The sequence below is a fragment of the Trichechus manatus genome, unplaced genomic scaffold, assembly GCF_000243295.1.
Source record: "Trichechus manatus latirostris isolate Lorelei unplaced genomic scaffold, TriManLat1.0 scaffold00206, whole genome shotgun sequence".
Classification (NCBI taxonomy): Eukaryota; Metazoa; Chordata; class Mammalia; order Sirenia; family Trichechidae; genus Trichechus; species Trichechus manatus.
This window is the reverse complement of record NW_004444142.1, coordinates 2,659,881-2,682,438: the sequence shown is the minus strand read 5'-3', so window position 1 is coordinate 2,682,438 and position 22,558 is coordinate 2,659,881. Positions and strand designations below refer to the sequence as shown.

Below are 22,558 nucleotides of genomic sequence, written 5' to 3'. Positions count from 1 at the left end.
ACAATGTCTACATAGCCAAGCTTCTCAAATGAATTGTCTGCATGCACTGTCTCCAATTCCTTTCTCTCGTTCGTTCTACAATCTACTCCCAATAGGAGTCCATAACAAATGTCAACAAAATAGTTCCTCAGGGTTATATTGCCTAAACCAATAAGTATTTTCTCTCATCTTTCTTCACCTCGCTCTGCAGCATTCAACATAGGTACACATACTCTTTCCTCAAAGACTCTCTTAGCTTGGCTTTCAAGATGCGACTTTCTCCTGTTATCCCTCCTACCTCTCCAGCTATATCACTTAAGTCTTCTTCCCTGATTCTTATTCTACTCTAAACATTAAAGTTCTTCAGTGCTCAAGTTTGGACTCCATTCTCACTTTACTCTCTCTTAGCAATCTTATCCACTCCCCTGGCTTCACTGACCATCTACATGGTGGTAATTCCTAAATTTACATTTTCAGCTCCAAACTATGATATTCAACTGCCTCCAAATACCTGCTGCTTGAACATATATCTAAAACTGCAATTTTCTCTCTTTGACTCCACTTTGCTTTTCCTCCAGTATCTCAATTTAAGTAAATGGCAACACCATCCATTGGTTGATCAAGACACCCACCTCTCCTTTACTCTTATATTGATTCCATCACTAAGTTCTACTGCTGTTACATCTTGAATCCATCTACTATCCTCCATTACCACAATTCTAGTCCAAGCTACATTCTCTCTCATCTGAACTTTTGGAACCCTCCTCTTCCTCATCGGTCTGCTTTTATTCTTGAGGTCTTCTAATTCATTCCTTACACAGCAACCAAAGTGACAGTTTTTAAATCTGAACATGCTGGTCCTTGTAGCCCTTGAAGTGCTGCAGGAAATATACTGACACTATCAGGCATTACTTATCTCAGCGCTGCTTCTTCTTGCTCTCTGTCTTCTTCATGTTCCTACCTGCTCCAGAGCCTATGCAGATACTTTTTATTTTAGCCTGGAATGATCTTAGCTCCAGTCTCAAGGGTCATCCGCTTCTCTTCAGGAAAGTCTTCCCTAACAACTGCCACCTTCCACCATTTGGCCTATTATTAGACCTTTTAATGTTCCTTCATGAGAATAATCACAATTTATTATACATAATTTATTATTTGTTGATATAATCTCTTAATATCTAATGTCCCTATTAAACTTAAAGCTCTGAATTATATCCTGAACACCTAGCAGTGAATGACACCTGGTAAGCATTCAAATATTTGTTGAATTAATGTAATTACCTATTGGCAACTTCTTTTCTTCTTTTTGTGAAGGTGGTGAAAGCATACAACACCAAGGATATCTCCAAACTTATGGAAAAGGTATGCAGCAAACTCTTATCAATAATTCTATTCTGGGAGGTGGTGCCAAGATGGCGGAATAGTCAGACACTTCCTGTGGTCCCTCTTATAACAAGGACCCCAAAAAACAAGTGGATTGATTATATATGACAATCTAGGAGTCCTGAACATCAAAGGCAAAGTTAAGGAATTGGACTGAGTGGCAAGGGAAGGGAGAAACGGTTCGGAAGCAGCAAGGAGTTGCCAGACCTGATCTGGTGGCAACCGGCACCCTGTGGGCTGGTGTGCACGGTGAGGCGAGGAGTGGCGCTCGGGACGCGTTTTCCACATTGGGAGAGACCAAGTAGCAGATGGTCTACTCAAGCCTCCAGAACCAGTGAAAAGCGGCGCTCAACTGGCAAAAGATAAGTATGTGCACCTAACCCACGACAAGGAACAAAAAACAGTGGGAAGAACCTCTCTCCCATTTACCTGCAAAAGGACAAATGTTGTATGAGACCACTATTATAAGAATTCAAGAAAAGGTTTAAACACAGAAGAAAACATTCTTCGATGGTTACGAGGGTAGGGAGGGAGGGAGGGGGTATTCACTAACTAGATAGTAGATAAGAATTATCTTAGATGAAGGAAGGACAACACACATTACAGGGACAGTCAGCACAACTGGACTAAACCAAAAGCTAAGAAGTTTCCTGAATACAACCAAAAACTTTGAGGGACAGAGGAGCAGGGGCCGGGGTTTGGGGACCATGGTTTCAGGGGACATCTAGGTCAAATGGCATAACAAAGTTTATTAAGAAAATGTTCTGCATGCCATTTTGGTGAGTGGCATCTGGGATCTTAAAAGCTAGCAAGTGGTCATCTAAGATGTATCAATTGGTCCCAACCCACCTGGAGCAAAGAAGAATGAAGAACACCAAAGAAACAAGGAAAATATTAGTCCAGGAGACAGAAAGGGCCACATAACCCAGAGACTCCATCAGCCTGAGACCAGAAGAACTAGACAGTGCCTGGATACCACCAATGACCACCCTGACAAAGAACACAACAGAGAGTCCCTGACGGAGCATGAGAAAAGTGGGGTGCAGAACTCACATTCCAGTAAAAAGACCAGACTTAATGATCTGACTGAGACTGGAGTGACCCCAGAAGACATGGCCCCTGGACTCTGTTAGCCCAGAACTGAAACCACTCCTGAAGCCAACTCTTCAGACACAGATTACGCTGGACTATAAGACATAAAACAATACTCGTGAAGAGAGTGCTTCTTAGCTCAAGTAGATACCAGTGACTAAATGGGCAGCTCCTGTCTGGAGGCGAGATGAGAGACAATAAGGGACAGGAGCTGGTTGAATGAACTCAGGAAATCCGGGGTGGAAAGGAGGAGTGTGCTGTCATGTCATAGGGAAAGCAACTAGGGTCACACAGTAATGTGTGTATAAAGTTTTGTATGAGAAATGAACTTGAACTGTAAACTTTCACTTAAAGCACAATTTAAAAAAAAAAAGAATTCTATTCTGTCACCTGACATTTTTATTACCCAGTTCATTGATGCTTCACTGACCTAATGACATACATTTTAACGACCTAGAGATAATGCAAGCTATCCAAACACCGCCTGAATAAAAAAGCACAGATATTTGGTATAGTTTGAGATAAGTGTATTTTGCTATAATCTAATTCTTACAGTTAATAGGATATGGTATTTGTAATAATCTTAATTGGAATCCTTAACCAGCATAATAGAAAAACAGAGTTTTATTAGTTTGACAAACATTTATTCAATATTTCCTATGTGTTAGGCACTGTCAGGTGCAGAGAACAAAGTGTCAAACAAGGCAGACATATCCTTGCTGTCTTGGACCCCATATTTTAGCAGGGGAAATAAGATATTAAATAACTTACATAAATCATCAGTTTACCTTGGTGACAAGAGCCACAAGGAATACAAACTTGGGGAAATCATAACTGTGGTATGTGGCATATACCTGGAGTGGGGCTGGGAGGTTAGAGGATAAGGGAGACCTATCAAGGGGAAAGATATTTGAGTTGAGTTCTGGAGGATGAACAGAAATTATCTTTATGAAGGAAGTGGGCTGGGTAATATTCATTCTAGACAAAAGGAACAACATTACAAAGTCCTGAGACAGAAAGGTGCTTGATATGTTCAGAGACCTGAGAAAAGGTCCGTGTGCCTGTTGCTCAGAGAGTAAAGGGCTGGTGGGACGAACAGAGACTGGTACAAGGTCTTGTTAAAGTTTTAGTCTTCAGGCTACGGAAATCACAGGTCATTCAAGAGTTTTAAGCAAGGGAACCACATGATCAGACGCGTGCTTTACAAACAGAGCATGTTGCTTAGGAAATGAAGGCAGTAGATCATTCACCCAAGTGGTAGGTGTACTGATGGGAAGAAGGGAAGAGACAGCAGTATTTAGGAAATAAAGCAGACAAAAGTTGGTGACTGGATATAGGTCTGAGTGCTATAGTTGTATACTCCTAATTTCTCACAAACTCAACAGAATTTTCCTTAGTTCTATAAAATATTTTCTAATAGGAGTTTTAAGACATACTTCTACCACATACAGAAACCAAGAATTTTTTTTTGGGCAGTATTTAGAACTAGGTTTTAGAATTAATAAAACCTTTCCCATCACCATGAGGTATATTTGCATTTTTATTCTTTCACCTCCTCAGGGATCAGTCAGATCTTGAGAGCTCATTTGATGGAAGTCTAAACAACACAAGCTTAATGTTGACACTGATTGAGCAAGAAATACATCTGGAGTATCATTTCTTGCTGCAACATGAGGTACAGAGCCCTAGAAGCAGGGAAGTTACCTGATGGTTTTGTTCTACTCCACGTCCTCCATGCAGATGCAGCTGTCCCAGGCCGACCTGAAAGTTAACAAAAATTAGGCAAAAGTGAGTGGTAGCATCGGGTATGCAATTAAAATAAGGCCAACCAGACACAAAAAGATTGTAAAAGGTTTTGATTAATGGCTCAACGAAGTAAAGATTTAGTCCTAACTACCGAAGATATTGCTCTACTTTAATTAACCTACAATTTTTAAAAACCAAAAATGTCTGCTTTGAATTCTAAATTATCCTTTGTAAATGAAAGTAAAACGAAGATATTTTCAGACAGCCAAAAACTTTATCACCAATTTATCACCAATGGACCCGCTTAAGGAAACACTGAAAGGTATTCTTTGGGCAGAAGGAAATTCTCCTGGAAAGCTTGAAGATGTAGTAAGAAACAAAGAGCAATGGAAAGCAAAGTTTGTGAGTAAATCTAAATTAAAACAGATGGTATAAAACAATAATGTCTTGCGGGGTTCAGAAATACATAGAATTAAAACAGAGTACTCTCAGGTTCCTGTGCAGACCAGGAAATGGTAAAGGGGCTCATTCATATTAGATTTTGCTAAGTCAAGGATGGGTGTTGGGCTTTTTAGGATAATCACTTCTTGTTGCTGTTTTTAGCTGCCGTCAGATTGAACCGGATTCATTGTAACACCATGCACAATGGAATGAAACACTGCCTGGTCCTGTGCTAGCCCTGTGATCATTGTGGATTGGACTATTGTGAATCATAGGCTTTTCATTGGCTGAACTTTGGACGTAGATTGCCGCCTTTTTTCCAAGTCCGTCTTAGTCTTGCAGCTCTGCTGAAACCTGCTCAAAATCATGTTGTTGTTGTTGTTGTAAGGTACTGTTGAGTTGGTTCCAACTCACAGTGATCCTATGTACAGCAGAATGAAACACTGCCCGGTCCCGTGCCATCTTCACAATCATTGTTATAACTGAGCCCACTGTTGCAGCCACTGTGTCAATCCATCTTGCTGAGGGTCTTCCTATTTTTCACTGGCCCTCTACTTTACCAAGCATAATGTCGTTCTCCAGGGACTGATCCCTCCTGATAACATGTCCAAAATATGAGACATAGTCTCGCCATCTTTGCTTCTAAGGAGCATTCTGGTTGTATTTCTTCCAAGACAGATTTGTTCATTCTTTTGGCAGTCCAAGGTATATTCAGTATTCTTTGCCCACGCCACAATTCAAAGGCGTCAATTCTTCTTCGGTCTTCCTTATTCACTGTCCAGCTTTTGCATGCATATGAGGAAAGTGAAAACACCATGGCTTGGGTCAGGTACACCTTAGTCTTCAAGGTGACATCTTTGCTTTTCAACACTTTAAAGAGGTCTTTTGCTGCAGATGTGCCCAATGCATCTTTTGATTCCTTGACTGCTGCTTCTATGGGTGTTGACTGTGGATCCAAGTAAAATGAAATCCTTGACAACTTCAATATTTTCTCTGTTTATCATGATGTTGCTTATTGGTCGAGCATCACAGCAATGTGCAATCCAGGGAAAGACAGGTGGTGGCTGCACTGAGTTACACTGGCTGACAATCAAACCTAGGTCTCCTGCATGAAAGGAGAGAATTCTACCACTGAACCACCAGTGCCTCTAGGATAACAACAAAAGAACAGTAAAAGAATGTCTAACTACCGAAAGTAGTAGAGGGAAAGAGATACAATAGCAAAAAGTACTCAAAAGAAGGTTAAAAAAAGGAGGGACAAGAGAACATGGAAAAGCAGGATAAACAAAGCAATTAGAAAGCTTAAACCCAAATATATCATTAATTATTTCAACAAAAAAAGTGTCACAATGGATAAAGAATAAATAAAACAAATCATATGATGGTGCCCTGGCGGCACAATGGTTAAGAGCTCGGCTGCTAACCAAAAGGTCAGCAGTTCAAATCCACCAGCTGCTCCTTGGAAACCCTATGGGTCAGTTCTACTCTGTCGCGATGAGTCGGAATTGACTCAACAGCAATGGGTTAATCATATGATGCTTACAAGAAACATACCTTAAGTATAGGAAAGTTGAACAGACATACAGTCGTTCCCCCTTATCCATAGAGAATATGTTCCAAGACTCCCAGTAGATGCCTGAAACCGCGGATAGTACTGAACCCTATATGTACTATGTTTTTTCCTATACATACATACCTACACTAAAGCTTAATTTATAAATCAGGCTCAGTAAGATATTAACAATAATAATAAAATAGAAGCACTTTACGGCTTCTCTGGCATATCCGAATTGCCAGCATCACTACTCTTGTACTTTGGGGCCATCATTAAGTAAAATATGGGTTACCTGAACACAACCAATGCAGACCGTGGCTGACTGCAGGTAACTGAAACCGCAGAAAATGAAACTATGGATAAGCGGGGACTACTGTATTCCATATCTATAGTAACTAAAAGTAGCTAGTATAACTATACTAGCATCAAAGTACAATTTATAACAAAACACATTTCCAGAGATAAAGAAGGATGCTTCATGATATAAAATTCACCAGGCAGACAACAATTCTAAGTGTATACGCACTCAAGAACACAGCCTTAAATATATACATCAAAATTGACGGAAGAAAAAAAAACAACCCATAATCAAAATGGGAAACAATCTTGTCTCAGCACCAGAGAGAAAAAGCAGACAGAAAATTCATTAAGGATACAGAAGATCTAAACAACAGGATTAACAAGCTTGACTCAACAGACACTATATAACACTGTACCTAACAATCATAGAATTCACATTATTTATACACTATTCACACAATATTTACTCAAGTTGACCAAGCGATGGGTCATAAAGCAAGTTCAAGAAATTTCAAAGGGCTGAAATTGCACAGAGCATATTTTGACCACAGTAGAATAAGCTAGAAATTAACAATCATAAAGATACCCAGAAAATCCCCAGAGGTATGGAAATTAAGCAATTCACTTCTAAATCATATACAGGTCAAAGGAAATCACAATGAAAAACTATAGCTAAATATAATGAAAATATGACAGTGGGAGAATTTATTCTGCCAGATCTCGACATATTATAATACAATGAAAATTAAGACAGCATTTGGCACAGGACATGTATGAGAATATGCATAGAGCACTATTTATAACAGTCAAAATCTGGAAACAGTAAAATGGATAAATACAATGTGGGATTTTCATACAATGAAATACCATACAGCAAATTAAATGAATAAATTATATTTGAAAACATGATTTAAACTCATAAACATAATGTTGAGCAAAACAAGTCAGACACAAAACAGTGCTGTATGATTCAATTTACACAAGGTTGAAAACCAGGCAAAACCAATCTACAGTGTTAGAAATCTGCCAGTTAGTTTTGTGAAGGAGGAAGGGATCTGTGATAATTCACTGAGCTGTACACTTTAGATTTGTGTACTTTTCTATATGTATAATTAATAAAATTAAAAAAAATATATATTTTACTATACACTGATTTTTTTAATCTGGGTTTTCCACTGAATACACTAAGATCAGCTTTCCATATTATTACAGAATCTTCTACATGATTTTTAATGGCGGTAGGGTATTCCATTATATAGGAGTGTCATATTTGAGCTAAACAATTCCTTGTTGCTGGGCCTTTAAATTGTTTTGCATTTTAACTGGTCTCTGATGTAAAACAAAATGTTTAATAGGACAAGATAATTTTATTATAATTTCCATGAGCTAAGATTTGGATCTACCTCTCACTGCAGTTTTTTTTTTTTTAAACGTAATACTCCCTTCTGTTAGTCTCAAAATTAATCATTCTTAATAAATATCCACTGCTCATCTCTGAAAGGATTACAAATTTAATAGAAAAAAAAAAAAAGACAGATGCTGAAGTCCTTCTTTTTATTTTGGTATCATCAAAATCAGCCCTGAAGCAATAAATTATACATGGTCCTTTGATGGACATTATATAATTTACATTAAACAAGGCTACTTCTGCCCCTAACCTTGAAGAAATTATGGTCTGAAATAAGCATAGAAAATACGAATATTATATAGCTCTGAAGAGCACCTGAAATTCCGAATGCTCCAGAAACTCCTTGTTTAGAGAAAGTAACAGCTCTGTCCTTGGTGGGTCCTTCATGGACAGTGCCAATGCTGCTCCTTTCAAGGCATGATTGTCAACTGTGGTGCACATCAGATTCACCTGGCCAGCTTTTATGACCTAGCAATGCCTAGGCCCAATCCCATACAATTCAAATGGAATCTCTTGAGAGTGTGGCATTCTTGGTTTTTTTTAATGCTCCTCAGGTGATACCAATATGTAGGAAGTATTCAGGAAACAATGAAAACGTTCTCTTACAGAAGTTCTTGCCTCCAGAGATTGAAATACACGAGGCAATAAGTCACTTCCTGAGATGTTGAAACACATACCTGGGCTTGCACATCCCCTTTTTCGGCTAGGAACTGGTAATACTGAATCAAATCTTCTTCGAGCATTCCACTGTTCATTCCTGGATTTTCCACCTCGTCAGGCAGCCGTATTCTCTGTACTACCGAGCCTCCTGTCAGTGAGATATCACTAGCAACTGGAACAGGGGACAAAATAACAACATGGAGAAGGATCAGAAAGACTGTTCCACTGAGAAGTACAATTCCAGCTGCAAAGTGTTGGCAGAGACTATGTTAAAGGAAACAGTTTCTACAGAAGTCTATGGACTGGAAAATAGCCATCTATTAACAGATCATCCTTCCTCCACAAAATATTTAAGAAGTAAAACACAAAGCAAAATTAAGGTTAAAAAATAAAGTACTCTTTAACCAACTAGCATAAAGGTGACTCTGCTTAAAGGAGCCATTCAGGATATTTTAAATTGTACAACACAAACAGATGTGGTTTAAATTAATTCTTTATTGTTTTGTCATAAACGTGAAAGGGAAAAAATAGATACCATGGTTGGCAACAAGACGATAGTGAGTCAGTGCAGATTCACAACTCTGGAGGACTCCGATCCCAGCCCAGTAACGGTAACCCTAAAAAACAACTTCAAGTGAGAAGACAGCAGTTTCACATGCTTCAGGGGCATTCTTCTTGGAACAGAGAAAGTTAATCATAATCAGAAAGCAATTTTACTGTCCTTTGATCCAAGTACACTAACACTTCATTTATCCAGAGTTATTTTAAGTTTTCAGGTAATCTATTTAACAACTTCAACAATCATACTATAGCTAAGAAGTAGGAAGTAAAAAATAAAATTCCTAGAGCAATCAAATAGATGCCATGAACTTTATAAATGACCTATGCACATTTTACCCATCAGAGAAAATTACTTAGGCTCTCATTTACAACTGATTTTAATCTTATTTTAGACACAATTTTAACAAAAATGGGTTAATCTTCCAAACTAGAAGAACTAGAAGAAGCAACAACTAAGCAAAATAAGGAAGATAAGAGGCTACTAGAAGCAGGCACCAGCAATAAATGGCTTCAGAATGAATGGAAGATAGCTAACTATAAAGAGCAGAAAACAGAACACTTAGCATAGACTCAAATAACCTCACGTCCTTTCATAATCTTTACAGCATTACTGTATAGGTGTTACTGTGTGCCGCTGAGTCAATTCCAGCTCACAGCGACCCTATAGGACAGAGTAGAACTGCCCCATAGGGCTTCCTAGGCTGTAATCTTTATGGGAGCAGAACACCATGTCTTTTCTGCCACAGGGTGGCTGGTGGGTTTAAACCTCTGACCTTATGGTTAGCAGCTGAGTGTTGAAACACTGCGCCACCAGGGTCCCTACTATATAGTAACATGTATAATATTCAATATTCTTATTCTGTAGCCACTAAAGATTAGTAAATAATAACATTTTTAAAACATTTGTATCAAAATATTTAACATACTTTTGCCATATAAAAATATTACATTTCATATTTCTTGAAAATTCATCTAAAGGGAACTTTTCAATTATTGTTTGAGGAATAAATATGTTACTATAAATTAAACTTGAAAATTAGTGAGGAATGTTTCAGAGTGTTAGAGTCACACTCTTGGTTTTCACCTGCTTGAACCCCTTCAGTGGTTTAGCATCGTAACAGGACTAAGTCCGAACCCTTCGGCATGATTTATAGCCCTTTGAAATTACTCCTGTCTACCTGTCCTGCTGATGGACTACCTGGCATTCTACTTTCCAGCCACATGAACGTGCTCAAATGGTCTTACAAACATCACATTCATCTCTGTTCCTTCTTGTATATTGCTCCGGCTTCCTGGGCAATCTTCTACTTCTTCCACTAGCTCATTCCTACTTGTTCAAGAACCACTTCAGTTGTTTCTTTCCTCAAAAGTATCTCTTTAAATCTCCCTCCCCTCCAATCCCAGTATCTAGGTGGTCCTTAAAAGTTTCACACCATACTGGATGGTCTCCTTACTTCTGTCAACTTTTCAGGATTAAATGCTTATTGAGGACAGGGACTGTATCTTACTCATCTTTGAAATCCCAATAACTAGTAAATGAGAAATACCCAGTAAACATGTGTTGCATATATAGAAAATAGTGAGATTATCTACGTTCCATCCAGCTGGTCAGGAAAGTAGGTATTATTTCTTTGTTAAGTCTCATATCCTATCAATGACCAAGCCTGGAGATTCAGTTCCTATCCCTGTCTCTTCTTTTCCAGTTTGCTGACTAGTTTCTCTGTCCTCAGTCTCATTTCCACTCAATCTATCCTTTACATTCTTGCATGAACGAACTTAACATATTCATTTTGAATATAGTAACATGGGTCAAAAGTCATGTGACTTACCGCAAGTCAGTTTACAAAGCAGAAGGTAGGTTAAACACCTTAGCATAAAAGAATTTGGTGGGAAGATTCTACATTTACCATCAATTAAATGACTAATGCTATCAAGTAACACACAGGAGACGCTGCCTTATGTCCTTTACAGAACACAGTTTTTTGTATAAGTTCTTTATCAACTTAAACGGATAATCTGAGATAACCCAATCTAAAAAATGATTCTGACAAAGAACTGCAATTTACAGAAAACAGGAGCATCATTTACCAGGTCTCTCTTTTTCATGGCAATCAGGCAAACTAATCATTTTAAAGGAAAACTGCAGATTCTATCTATTTACATCCACATGTAGATTCAATTTGTTAGGTACAGTAACAAGAATTTGAAAGCTATTCAACTGAATATTTGGTCTTACATAATTAAAATAAGCAAATATCAATCATGAAGGCTGGTAAAGTAGAGACCACTGTAAGCTGTAAATTCTTCTACTACTTGATGTTATTAGCCTTCCACCTCAGTCTTACTTACCAAAACCATGTGGGCTATTAGGTTGCCACCAAGAGCTCCAAAAGTATAATATACAAGGGCCTGTGAAAGAACAAAAGATGCTTAACTGAACACAGGCACATATTTATCCAGTTAAATTACAGCATACAATAAAAATTTAATAGTATTACCTTTGCCTGACTCGAATTAACACCAAGCCCAGAGGCATAGAGAAAGCCAAGAGCCTGAAACAAAATGATGAAAGAATTCTAAAAGATACAGTTTTATGCACTGTGAACACATGCAAGAGACTTTCACTGTTAAAGATCTGAACTCTGCAAGTATGGAATTAAAGAGCTTCAGAAATACATTCATGGTTTTGTAAATTACACAATGAAATGTAACTTTAAACAATTTGAAGGTTTAGCTTGAAGATGAAAAAACAATTTCATAAAATGTTAACTAGAAAAAACAAAGCTGAATACACTTAAACACGAGTTTTACTTTATCTTTATGAGCAGCTATGGTGAAAACAAAACAACTCCTACAGCATCATATCAACATATTATCTATGCAGAGTGGGGTACACTATGAAAATGGACAAGAGATTACCAAGATAAACTATTCTAAGAATAAAAAGAGGCAGCAAGGGATCAAGATGAGGGGCTAAGGGAGAAGAGTTACAATGTTAGAGCACGCACAGTTTTCTAAAACACAAAAATTCCATTTGCCTTTTGTTGAATCATCCTTAATGACATAAAGTGTAAGTTAAAGTTACAAAGGCAGGTGTGGCAGGGGCTGCAAAGAGCCCTGGTGGCACACTGGTTAAAGCGCTTGGCTGCACCAAAAGGTTGGCAGTTTGAACCTACCAGCTGCTCTGTGGCAGAAAGATGTGGCAGTCTGCTTCCATAAAGATTTACAGCCTTGGAAACCCTATGGGGTCGCTATGAGTCGGAATCAACTCAAGGGCAGTGGGTTTGGGTTGGTTTTGGCAGGGACTGCTAGTGCTCATTAAACATCTATGAGCTTCTCTACATTTTCCAGCATCCCATGTGCCTGGGATGTGACCAGAGGTGATACCAAAAAAACAAAACCAAACTCACTGCCATCGAGTCAATTCCGACCTACAGCAATCCTAAAGAACAGAGTAGAACTGTCCCGTAGGGTTTCCGAGGAGCAGCTGGTGGATTTGAACTGTCAACCTTTTGGTTAGCAGCCGAGCTCTTAACTACTGAGCCACCAGGGCTCTGACCAGAGGTGATATAAGCCATTTTTAGGCCCGGCCCTTAAAAAACATCCCAGAGAATTCTCTGGCCCTCTCTTCTCCTTTCATGATGGTTTGAAGCCCCATGTGCCAGATGGGGTACTACATGATGGAAGCAGTCCACAACCCTAAGTCACCACTTGGAAGAACGCCAGGCAGGCAGGAGAGCTGCATTGAACCTAGCGTGAGCAAGAAACAACTTCTTGCAGTGTTAGGACACTGTGATTTGGGGGCCGGGTCTGTTGCATTGGCTAGAATTAATTAGCATGGAGAGAGTTCTCTGCAGTGCATGTACCACTGTAAGGTTCTATTATTAGGAGGAAACATGCTTAGAAAGTTGAAAGCATTCTTCAGCACAGAATGCCTCCGAAAATAACAAATATATGTGTGAATTTTATATAAATTGGTTTATGCAAAGAGGACAAAAAAGCTTCAAAAACAAATGGGAGCAATTAAGATATTATCTGTTTATAAACCAAAACCCAGAATACACAGCGTTGCAGACTGGTTAGCTATTCAGTCTTATAGAAAACAATAGTCAAGATTACTGTTACTATTTAAATAGTCTGTTATTTAAATAGACTTCCTCTAACTATGGTTAGACATTTTGTCTTACCTTTAAGCAAATCCCATAGCTTGAATAAATCTAGCTTGAATAAACTGGAATTACTGAAGGCATTTTAAATAACTGTGGTGTCCTCCTAAATCCAGGCATCACTCTTAGAATCATAAGGGTGAATCAACCAGGTACTATGTATCGACTGATATGATACAATGTGAAATACAGAACATCTTATAATGTTAGTCTAGCCAGAAATATTTTACATGAATTTATCAGCCTTTAGCTGTGACATCCAGTTTACAGGAAATATGAGTGATAAAAAAACAAACTAAATGACACTGTGAAGAAGCAAACAGACAAACTGAGGTAGGACATTCTGCAGAAAAACTGGTCCTATCTTTAACAAGTCAGTGTCATAGAAAAAAAAGTGTGTGTGTGTGGAGGGGCGGGTACTATGCTAGAAATGGAGGCAGAGTAAGTAGTACAGTGGTTAAGAGCTTGGCTGCTAACCAAAAAGTCAGCAGTTCGAATCCACCAGCTGCTCCCTGGAAACCATACGGGGCAGTTTTACTCTGTCCTATACGGTCGCTATGAGTGGGAATCGACTCGACAGCAATGGGTAAGGTAAGGTAATGCTAGAAATTATCTAATATAAGGTATAGTTCTGGACTGGATATTATTTGGACAAAAGAACTGTAAAGAAAATTTTGGTTCAACTGGAGAAATATGAATATGGTGTGGATATTATATGATGTAATAACTGACTTGAATGAAAAAGCAAAAAATGTTGACTGAAAAGAGCAAGTTATGGAACAGTATATGGTGGAATCTTATATTAATAAAAATTCATATGTATACACACACAGAGAAAGGTATAGAAGGGTATGCATGCATTAACATTAACAATTGTGATGTCTGGGTGGTGGAAATGTGATGTTTACTGTCTTATTTTTGTTAGTTTGTAGTTCTACTTTTCTATATCATACATGCACTGCTTCTGTAATAACAGATTATTTTTTAAAAAGATACCAACATTAATAAGAGCTGGAACATTTGAACTTTGGTAAAAATGTAATGGTAATTTCAGATAAAAGATAATTATCTTCATTTAATTCTCTCTACAGATCTAATTTAGAAAACTATTAATGTAGCTGTGGGAAGACACAACTGCAGAAATGCTTTCATTGACCATCAATTTTCTTTGACTAAACTGAAAGACTGTCCAAGATGATTGGCAAAAGGGTCTATCCAAAACTAATATTTCTAGATATTTTACCTTCCAGTCTAACTTGCTAAAAGAAGTCAGGACGTAGAGAGAGAGCAGCTGTGAAAACAAACAAGAGCTGTGTGCGGAGAGTCTCCTTTGAAAGTGCACTTACAGTCTGTCCCTTGGGAGAGCCTTCTTCAGTCAGCTTCTCAAACATCACCTTAGCTGCCTGGATATTCTGTGTCAGGTAGTCACCAAATAAAAGAGCATATGACACTCTCTCCAGGGCCTTTGTATGGTTCATGCTTGCCGCCTTTTGAAGATACCGATATGCCCTTCAAATATAAGTAATAAAAAAAAAAAGTGAATCTTTTGGAACCACCATTAAAATGTTTTTTAAGATCTACTAACATGTAACATAAACCATTTCCTTGTGCTACAGAATTCCTCTGATATCTTAAGTCTACTAAGTCACGTTATTCATACATGTAGAAAACATCTTGGCTACTTTGTTTTTACATAAAGTACCAGTTCTCTCTGACATCCTGGTACTTTGGGATAGTATAATTACATTAATAGTAATTCTAAAAACTTCTGTTAAAAATTAACTAAATTTTCAATTGGAGAATTATCGTAATATGATGGTGTCCAATCAACAATCCAGTATAACTGTGGTAGCTTTCTTTTCAAATCTTTCCACATACAATATAAAAAATCAGCTGAAATCGAACAGAAAATCTTAGAAAAGATAGTCACTTGTGTTACATTCTTTTCAAATGTAAATTCCTAAATTCCAGTCTTTGCCTGGAAGAAAACTACAAAATAAAAATAAAACAAAACACCCTACAACAATTCCTTTTATCTTATTTCATTTTGAATTTTGACTAGTATATATATTCTTGGCTCTTAGAAACTATTACAACTTTAGTCAATTACTTCCATTTTGCTGACTGTTTATTTTTCAGATAAGTATTTATAACCGTTTTGTTCCAACAAGCTAAAATCAGATATAAGCAATGCCACTGAACTCCATATGTCATATTAAGTTTTCCTGTAACGTAACTTAAATCCTTGGGCATCTTTAGCAGTACACGTTGAAAAAAAATTAAATACTTAGCAATTTATCTCAGTAACAGCCTGTCCTGGGGGAAGAATGGACTTGGCAGTGCTACCTACTCTCTTTTTTGGCTTTTCTTATTGCTTCCATTGAGGATTTTCATCCCAGTCTGGTACAGCATTTCTGCTTCCTGCATTTGCCGTCTTTTGGCAGCTTCTTCTTCAGCTAAAAGTAAAATGCCCATGCATTTAAACAGATTTTAATTTCACAACCAATTACTTATCAAACATCAATATTTATCCTTTCTTCTGGGTAGTCATACAAAATAAGTGATCTTTCACTATTTGCAAATCTGACTTTAAAGACACGTGGTTTAAATGTGGCTACTACCTAAGACTTTTTTTTTTTAAAACAAAATAAAACTATCTGAAGTCACTTTCTTTTAGAGAAAGCAATACCAAACTGCTTTTGAGGGGTACTTTTCTGCTAATAATTCCAAAACCTTTTATATAGCTCAGCTAAAATCAGGACATTAGAGAACAGCAGTCAAACTGTCACAGCCATACTGCATTTCTTTAAAGTATTTACAATTACTTACATAATAATTAGTAAAAAATTGATTTTTTAAATTAAATATAGATACTGACAACGCTACAGGTCACTAAATTTTTTCTATTCACAGATACAACACTGAAAATCACAGAACTGTTATATGGATTTCTCAAAAATTATTTTGCTATAATGTAGCATTTTTAACAGAAATCTAGAACTTAGCAAGAGACACCTGAATATTTCATTTTTGGACCAAAAGTATTCAATTCTTACAATATAAAAACAAAAAATCTGATGTATTATCTTAGAGTACCCAGACACACTGCTCTATATCCAAAGATGGACTGTATTTGATGTTATCTTATAGAAATGCTCAAATATTCTATCAGAGTCATTATTTTCAAAATGCTATTTGGTATCAAAGTGGGTATATTTAAGAATTCTGTTGCTATTTTATAGTTAGAAAGTTTTTCCTGAAAACACAGCTTGCCTGTAGCCCCTTTTACCTGATATTAACACTTAAGTCAATTAAATATACTAAACCTGCTAAATGTTACTTTACCATAGTACATTTCACTCAAAATATTTTAAAAAGATATTATTTATTTTTCTTCTAATCATGACTAACTTTCACCATAGTGGTCTGTGTCCTTTATTGCCAAAAAAGGTTTTAATTACTGTAGCAGCCTGCCTGAAGGGTTTACGGAACATGCGCACACCAACTACAAACTGTCTCGAAATAAGACCTGAGTGTGATAAACTGCCCGAGGCTTGGCCTGGAAATAAGTTCATCGTGTGCTTCCTGCTCCTAAGTCTGTTCTGTAAGTCTACAACGAGGTCATTAGCACTGACCAGTTCTGACCAAAGTAGAAAAGGATGGCTAGAAAAAGGCCTAGACAAAAAATCACATGGACATAACCTTCTTACAGAGTAATACTTACTTTCACAAAAGCCCCACTTTTCATCTGCCTTGTAATCATAGGTTGTAGCACACCATAGTCGGCCATCTTCTCTTCCGTCTGATGTACATTCATCATATTCCTTATCCAGAAAGAGAAAGGGGAAGTGACAAGGCTCCCCATGTGCTGTGCCTTCAATGGCGGTCAAAACTGGAGAAATACGAAAAAAGAAAAATCTAAACATGAACAGCACCTCGGTATTCATGAATTTAACATTGTCAGTTTTAACTGTTAGCATTTGAAGATGGAGATCCACAATGCGTGATTTGGAACTGGGAACATAAAGGGCCTAGCACCAATTCCGATTAGGAAAGTCTTGAAGTCCAGTCATTTAGTGAGCATGTCTAGCTGACTACCCAGTATTGATACCTAGCTTAGAATTTTTGATGGTCTTGAGATACAATCTCAGTGATGTTAAAAGTCTACTCTATAATCCCTGACCAACTAGTAAGCAAAAAATAAGGCAAAATGCAACTGAATCAATTCCACTGCTCAGAACAACCCCCCTTGTTTCTATCTGGATGCTGTAAGTCAACTTCTTCAGTAATGTAAAGTTATACATGGAAAATGCTCCCATAGGCTCCATGTACTCCTCTGTGATCCCATGTTACTAGAGTACTTATCTTATGTACTGAAGTTATTTCTTACCATACTCTAGCTCCCACTAGACTTTGAGCATGTTAAGGGTACAGACTATATCTCTAATTTTAAGTTCTTTCCAAGTAACTTCTAAGTGTTGGAAATTATCCAGGTGCTGGAGATAAGGTGGAGCAAAGGTTTCTGCTACTCAGAACTTATTGCCTAGCAAAGCAGAGAGACATTAAACAAAAATGTGGTGGATGTTATGGAAGGGAAAGTCTTCCCCATCAGGAACTGAGGTTTAAATGGAACCTCAAAGATATGTAGGAGTAGGCAGTTAAGAAATAGTTGAAAAAGAGCATGGCATATTAGATAAAATAAAAAGAACTCAGTATAATAAAATATGTAGTGCGAGTGGCAAACCAGGCAAGAGAAGACGGAAAAGCATGCAGAAGCCAGACTGAGAAGGTTCTGGCAAGTCTTCTTAAGTAAAGGAGTTTGGACATCATTCTGAGAACGGGAACTTGCTGAAGAGTTTTAAGTAGCAGTTACATGCTCATATTTTATGCAGAGAGTAGAGAATGGAATGAAAGGAAGCAATGCTGGATGAAAGTTGATGAGTTTAAAGGTTGTGGCAATAGTCTACTTGAGAGGTAAGGGCAGCCTGAAGAGGGCAACGGAGGTAGATATGATACCACTTACTGACTGACTAGATATGCAGGTGAGAGGACAGAGAAATCAAGGAAGATTCCAGGTATTAGGCTTAAGGAAATGCTGGATGGTTGCCCTTACAGATATAGAGAATACTAAGGGAGGAGTAGGTTATTTGATGGGGTGAAGTGGGTCAAAAGAGACAAATTAAGCTTTGATCATGCTACATTCAAAGTGGCTATAAAACAAACAAAACAACAAAAACAAAAAGAAAAAAGCAGTGAAGATATCTTAGACATTTCTTCACTTGTAGCCAAAGAGAAAGTTCTTCCGGGTACAGATATCACTTGAAGCCAAGGGTACGCATAAGAATGCTGAGTGGGAGTGTACAAGAGAAGACCAGAGTCATGACTGAGCCTAGTACATGCTAGGTATGAGTACATGTCAACTTGCACCGCTTACTTTTACACGGAGAATTTAATTAGGTAGCAGAGCCTAGTGATTAAGAGTGTAGGTTCTGAAGTCAGAACACCTGACTCAACTCCTACCACTCTTTAGCTGTGCACTTTGAGCAAATTATTTAATCTCTTTCCTTATCTATAAAATTATTTGTAGATAACTTCCTTATCTACAAACGGGGATGTAAAGTCCTCACCATGGTACTTGTTAAGCTAACAAGAATTCAAGAGATGACACCTGCTATTATTACCAGCACCTCTGCTCGGAAAAGCTAAAAAGTCCCTTCTTTCCCTACAGTGTAAAAAAGGAAACATCCTAAGATACTAATTTAAAAAATATTTTTAATAAGTTATTAAAGACAAAATGAATTTCAAACAGTTTACTACCAGATAAATGCCACTCATTATCCTGGTAATTACTGATCTGAGGCAAAGAACTTTTTCAATTTTGATCTGTCCACACTTTTAAGAAATGATCTTCAACGCAAAGTATCCTTTAGCAACAACCTCAGAGGGGTCATTCTGGCTACAGAATTTGAAGAGGGCACCAACATGTACTGCAACTAGATCCAAATCTTCTTTAAAAGAAGTTTCTGTAAAACTGCGGTTTATAAACTTGAATTTCAATTTAAATTATATATAATGGTTTGAAAGAATATTCAATTTTTTTCTATAATAGAAATCCTTGCTTTAAAAACCAATGGTTTAATCAGGAATTCTAGTTTGCCAAAACTTACACTTTCTAAGTGCTTCCAATATACAATATAATTCTCTTTCATGTGATGGAACTGTATAGTAGAAAAGAAACTGGAAAGAAATCAAATGGTTTTTTGGCAAAAAAAAAAAAAAGGTTTTAACCTACTGATGATTCAGCACTAACTTCAGCACAAAGAAACCCCAGGATGCACCTGCTTCATTAATTTAGTTAAAACTGAAACTTGCCAAAAAATGTGTTTATTAGCAAGTTATTAAAAAGAAAATGTATATCTCTGAGCTATCTTTTCCAAACAAAAATCAAAATAGGGAAACTGTTACTACCCTTTAAACTTATTTCAAATTCTTCCAAAAGTTACTGACTGAGACTTCTAGTTTCAAGTCAATTATCTCAAGCAGAAATTTTTCACACTAGTATTAATTTCAGTTAATTTTCTTTCCATCGAGAAACTGTGAAAGAATTTTTTAAAAACCTCCACAAAACAAGTACCAAATATTAAAAAACAAAAAAACAGTAATCACTGCTCTGGTATAATGAAGCTGATGATGCAATTTAAGTTAATAACAGGTAGTAATTGAATCTGACACTTAAAATGAAAGAGGGAAAAATGCATCATTAAAGCAATTCTGCACCTTCATGTAAAAGTTCACATTTTGTAGATAAGGAATCATGTTCTGGCTCTACAATAATGACACAGTATTACAATCTACATATGCAGACCTGAAGAGTAAGATATTTAATTTATGGTACATGAGAACTTACTGTAATAATAAACAGACTGGTTTATATTTAAACTAGTAAAAATCTGCTCTTGCAAAGTGAATTAAAATCATTCAAGAAAGCTAGAAATGGTGAGGAGGGGACCCTGAAAATATTCAGTGCTGGCTAGGGTATAAGTAAATGGGCACTTTCATACTGTTGGGCAAGAGTATAATCTCTTGAAAAGGATATTTAATAATATCTATTAGAATTAAAAAATATTTTAGAAAAAGGTGTATACCATTAGACCTAGTTTTTCCACGAGAATGTTTACAGAAATGCTCTCACAAGGACACAGGGATATGTGTAAGAGAATATTTGTGCAGTATTATAATTTTAAAAACATAAAACCAAAAAGATCTCAAAGGTCTATCATTAGGAGATTGGCGAAATTAACTATAGTGCAGCCAACAAATGGAAACCTGGGCATCAATACAGATGGAACTAATGGGCACTAGAACATAGTGTAAGGCGCCCCGGTGGCACAGTGGTTAAGCGTTTGGCTGTTAACCAAAAGGTCAGTGGTTTGAACCCACTAGCCTGTGAGAGAAAGATGCGGCAGTCAGTTTCCTGAAAGACTATAGCCTTGGAAACTCTATGGAGCAGTTCTATTCCATCATAAAGGGTCTCTATGAGTAGGAACTGACGGCACACAACAACAACAGAACAACAACAGACGTAGCTTACAGAAGAGAACCAAAGGCTGTCTTGGGGCAAGCTCATGTTTCAAGATCAGGCCCATATCAAGGAACCAGCAGCCAAGCATCTCCAGAAAACGCGATTAACTGTACCAAGTACTGGTGAGGGGTCAGTAAGACGAGGACTAAGAACTGATTAGTATTCGGCAATTAGCATGTGACTGGTGATCTTGAGAAGAGATTTAGTGGCATGAAGGGAAGTAGAGCTTTAGTGGAGTTGGATGGGGGGAGGGGAAGAGTGGAAGTGAAATCAGTGAATATTGACAACTCTCTCAAAGAGTTCTGCTATAAAGGGAGTACAGAAATGGAGTGGTAGCAGGAGGGGGATTTGGGGCCAGAAGATTTTTGTTTTTAACATATAAACTATTACAGCATGTGTGAACGTTGATGGAAATAATCTGAGAGAGAGAGAGCAACAGAGAGAGAAAGACAGCGTGAGTGTGTGCTAAGCAAATGTGGCTTGAATGTTGTTACATGCACTGAATTAAATGTCGGGAATACCAACACATCTTTTCCTCATTTTTTATTGTACAATCAAATCAAAACAAAACCAAAAAAAGTTAACTTCTTGATCTTTATAGATAAAGGCAAGTGATTTAGTTTCGGAAATTTCTCATTTTAAGAGTTTTTACAAGTGGCCCTGGTGGTGCAATAGTTAAGCGCTTTGCTGCTAATCGAAAGACTGACCCACCAGTGACTTTGCAGGAGAAAAGACCTGGCGGTCTGCTCCCGTAAAGATTTCAGCCTAGGAAACCCTATGGGGCAGTTCTATTCTGTCCCATAGGGTCACTCGGAGTCAGAATCGACTCGATACTGACACCACCACTACCAAAAATGAGCTTTTACAGTGTCACGAAAGACTAACATTGTATTTTTAAGTTTAGACAGGTGTTCTGTTAATAAGAAAATTAAATATTTAATCATGCTGCTTGTCTGAAGCAATTCTGTACTTCCAAACACACAGCAGAAAGTGGTTTCTAGTCAAGTATATTTTTAAAATATAGCTGAGATGATTATTTAATGTTAAAAAGCTATAACCTCAAGACAACTATCATAGTGTTCATCAAACTTAGTAAACATCAAGATGAAAATTCAATCATCTCACACGCAAAAAAACCCACAAAACACTAAGAACAAAGCACTAACACAGATGATTTAAAGTAAATCATGCTTGAGTTAAAGTAAACAGTGTACACCAAATAAAGAGGTATTTAATATTGGCTGGGAAATAGTCTATACTAATCTCTTGGGGAAAATAACAATGTTCTGTGATGTGCTACAAACAGACTGATTTCACCAAAGGCTTGAGAATCGCTAACCAGAACTGAGAAATTACATATGCTAATAAGCAAACAAATAAATAAATACTATACTAAGGAAGGCATTGCTTAGCGAATTAAATTGTATTTTTCAGAAGAAAAATGAAATGTAGTCATACAGAGAATGAACAAAAGATCAGATCAGAGTTCATATAAAGCTCAGCTTTCTATGCAGAAATAACTAATTATTTTCCAGTAGAAACAGAAGCATGCACTGACTCATGTGCCCAGAACAAAGTGACAGGCTTCATGAGAATCAGGTTGACAGGCACTGTCAAAAACCATACAGAGTAAAACTTGCTCAGAAAAAGTGCTATTTAAGAACAGTGAGTTTCTCTAAATTATGGCT

At 37.3% G+C, this 22,558-nt stretch overlaps 1 protein-coding gene across 2 annotated transcripts in view; it reads right to left on the bottom strand.

Moving 5' to 3' along the window:
• The window catches only part of SEL1L (SEL1L adaptor subunit of SYVN1 ubiquitin ligase), a 55,219-nt gene that overhangs the window by 14,516 nt on the left and 18,145 nt on the right, over positions 1 to 22,558 (bottom strand). Inside the window, exons 4-11 of one of the 2 annotated variants that reach the window (XM_004388082.3) lie at positions 17,013 to 17,180; positions 15,639 to 15,744; positions 14,635 to 14,797; positions 11,621 to 11,674; positions 11,472 to 11,531; positions 9,097 to 9,178; positions 8,579 to 8,733; positions 4,156 to 4,212 (exon numbers count right to left, since the gene is read on the bottom strand). In XM_004388082.3, coding sequence (XP_004388139.1) covers positions 4,156 to 4,212; positions 8,579 to 8,733; positions 9,097 to 9,178; positions 11,472 to 11,531; positions 11,621 to 11,674; positions 14,635 to 14,797; positions 15,639 to 15,744; positions 17,013 to 17,180 — 845 coding nt within the window. The remainder of the gene's footprint in view (positions 1 to 4,155; positions 4,213 to 8,578; positions 8,734 to 9,096; positions 9,179 to 11,471; positions 11,532 to 11,620; positions 11,675 to 14,634; positions 14,798 to 15,638; positions 15,745 to 17,012; positions 17,181 to 22,558) is intronic. The other variant, XM_023742228.1, reaches the window with a different exon arrangement.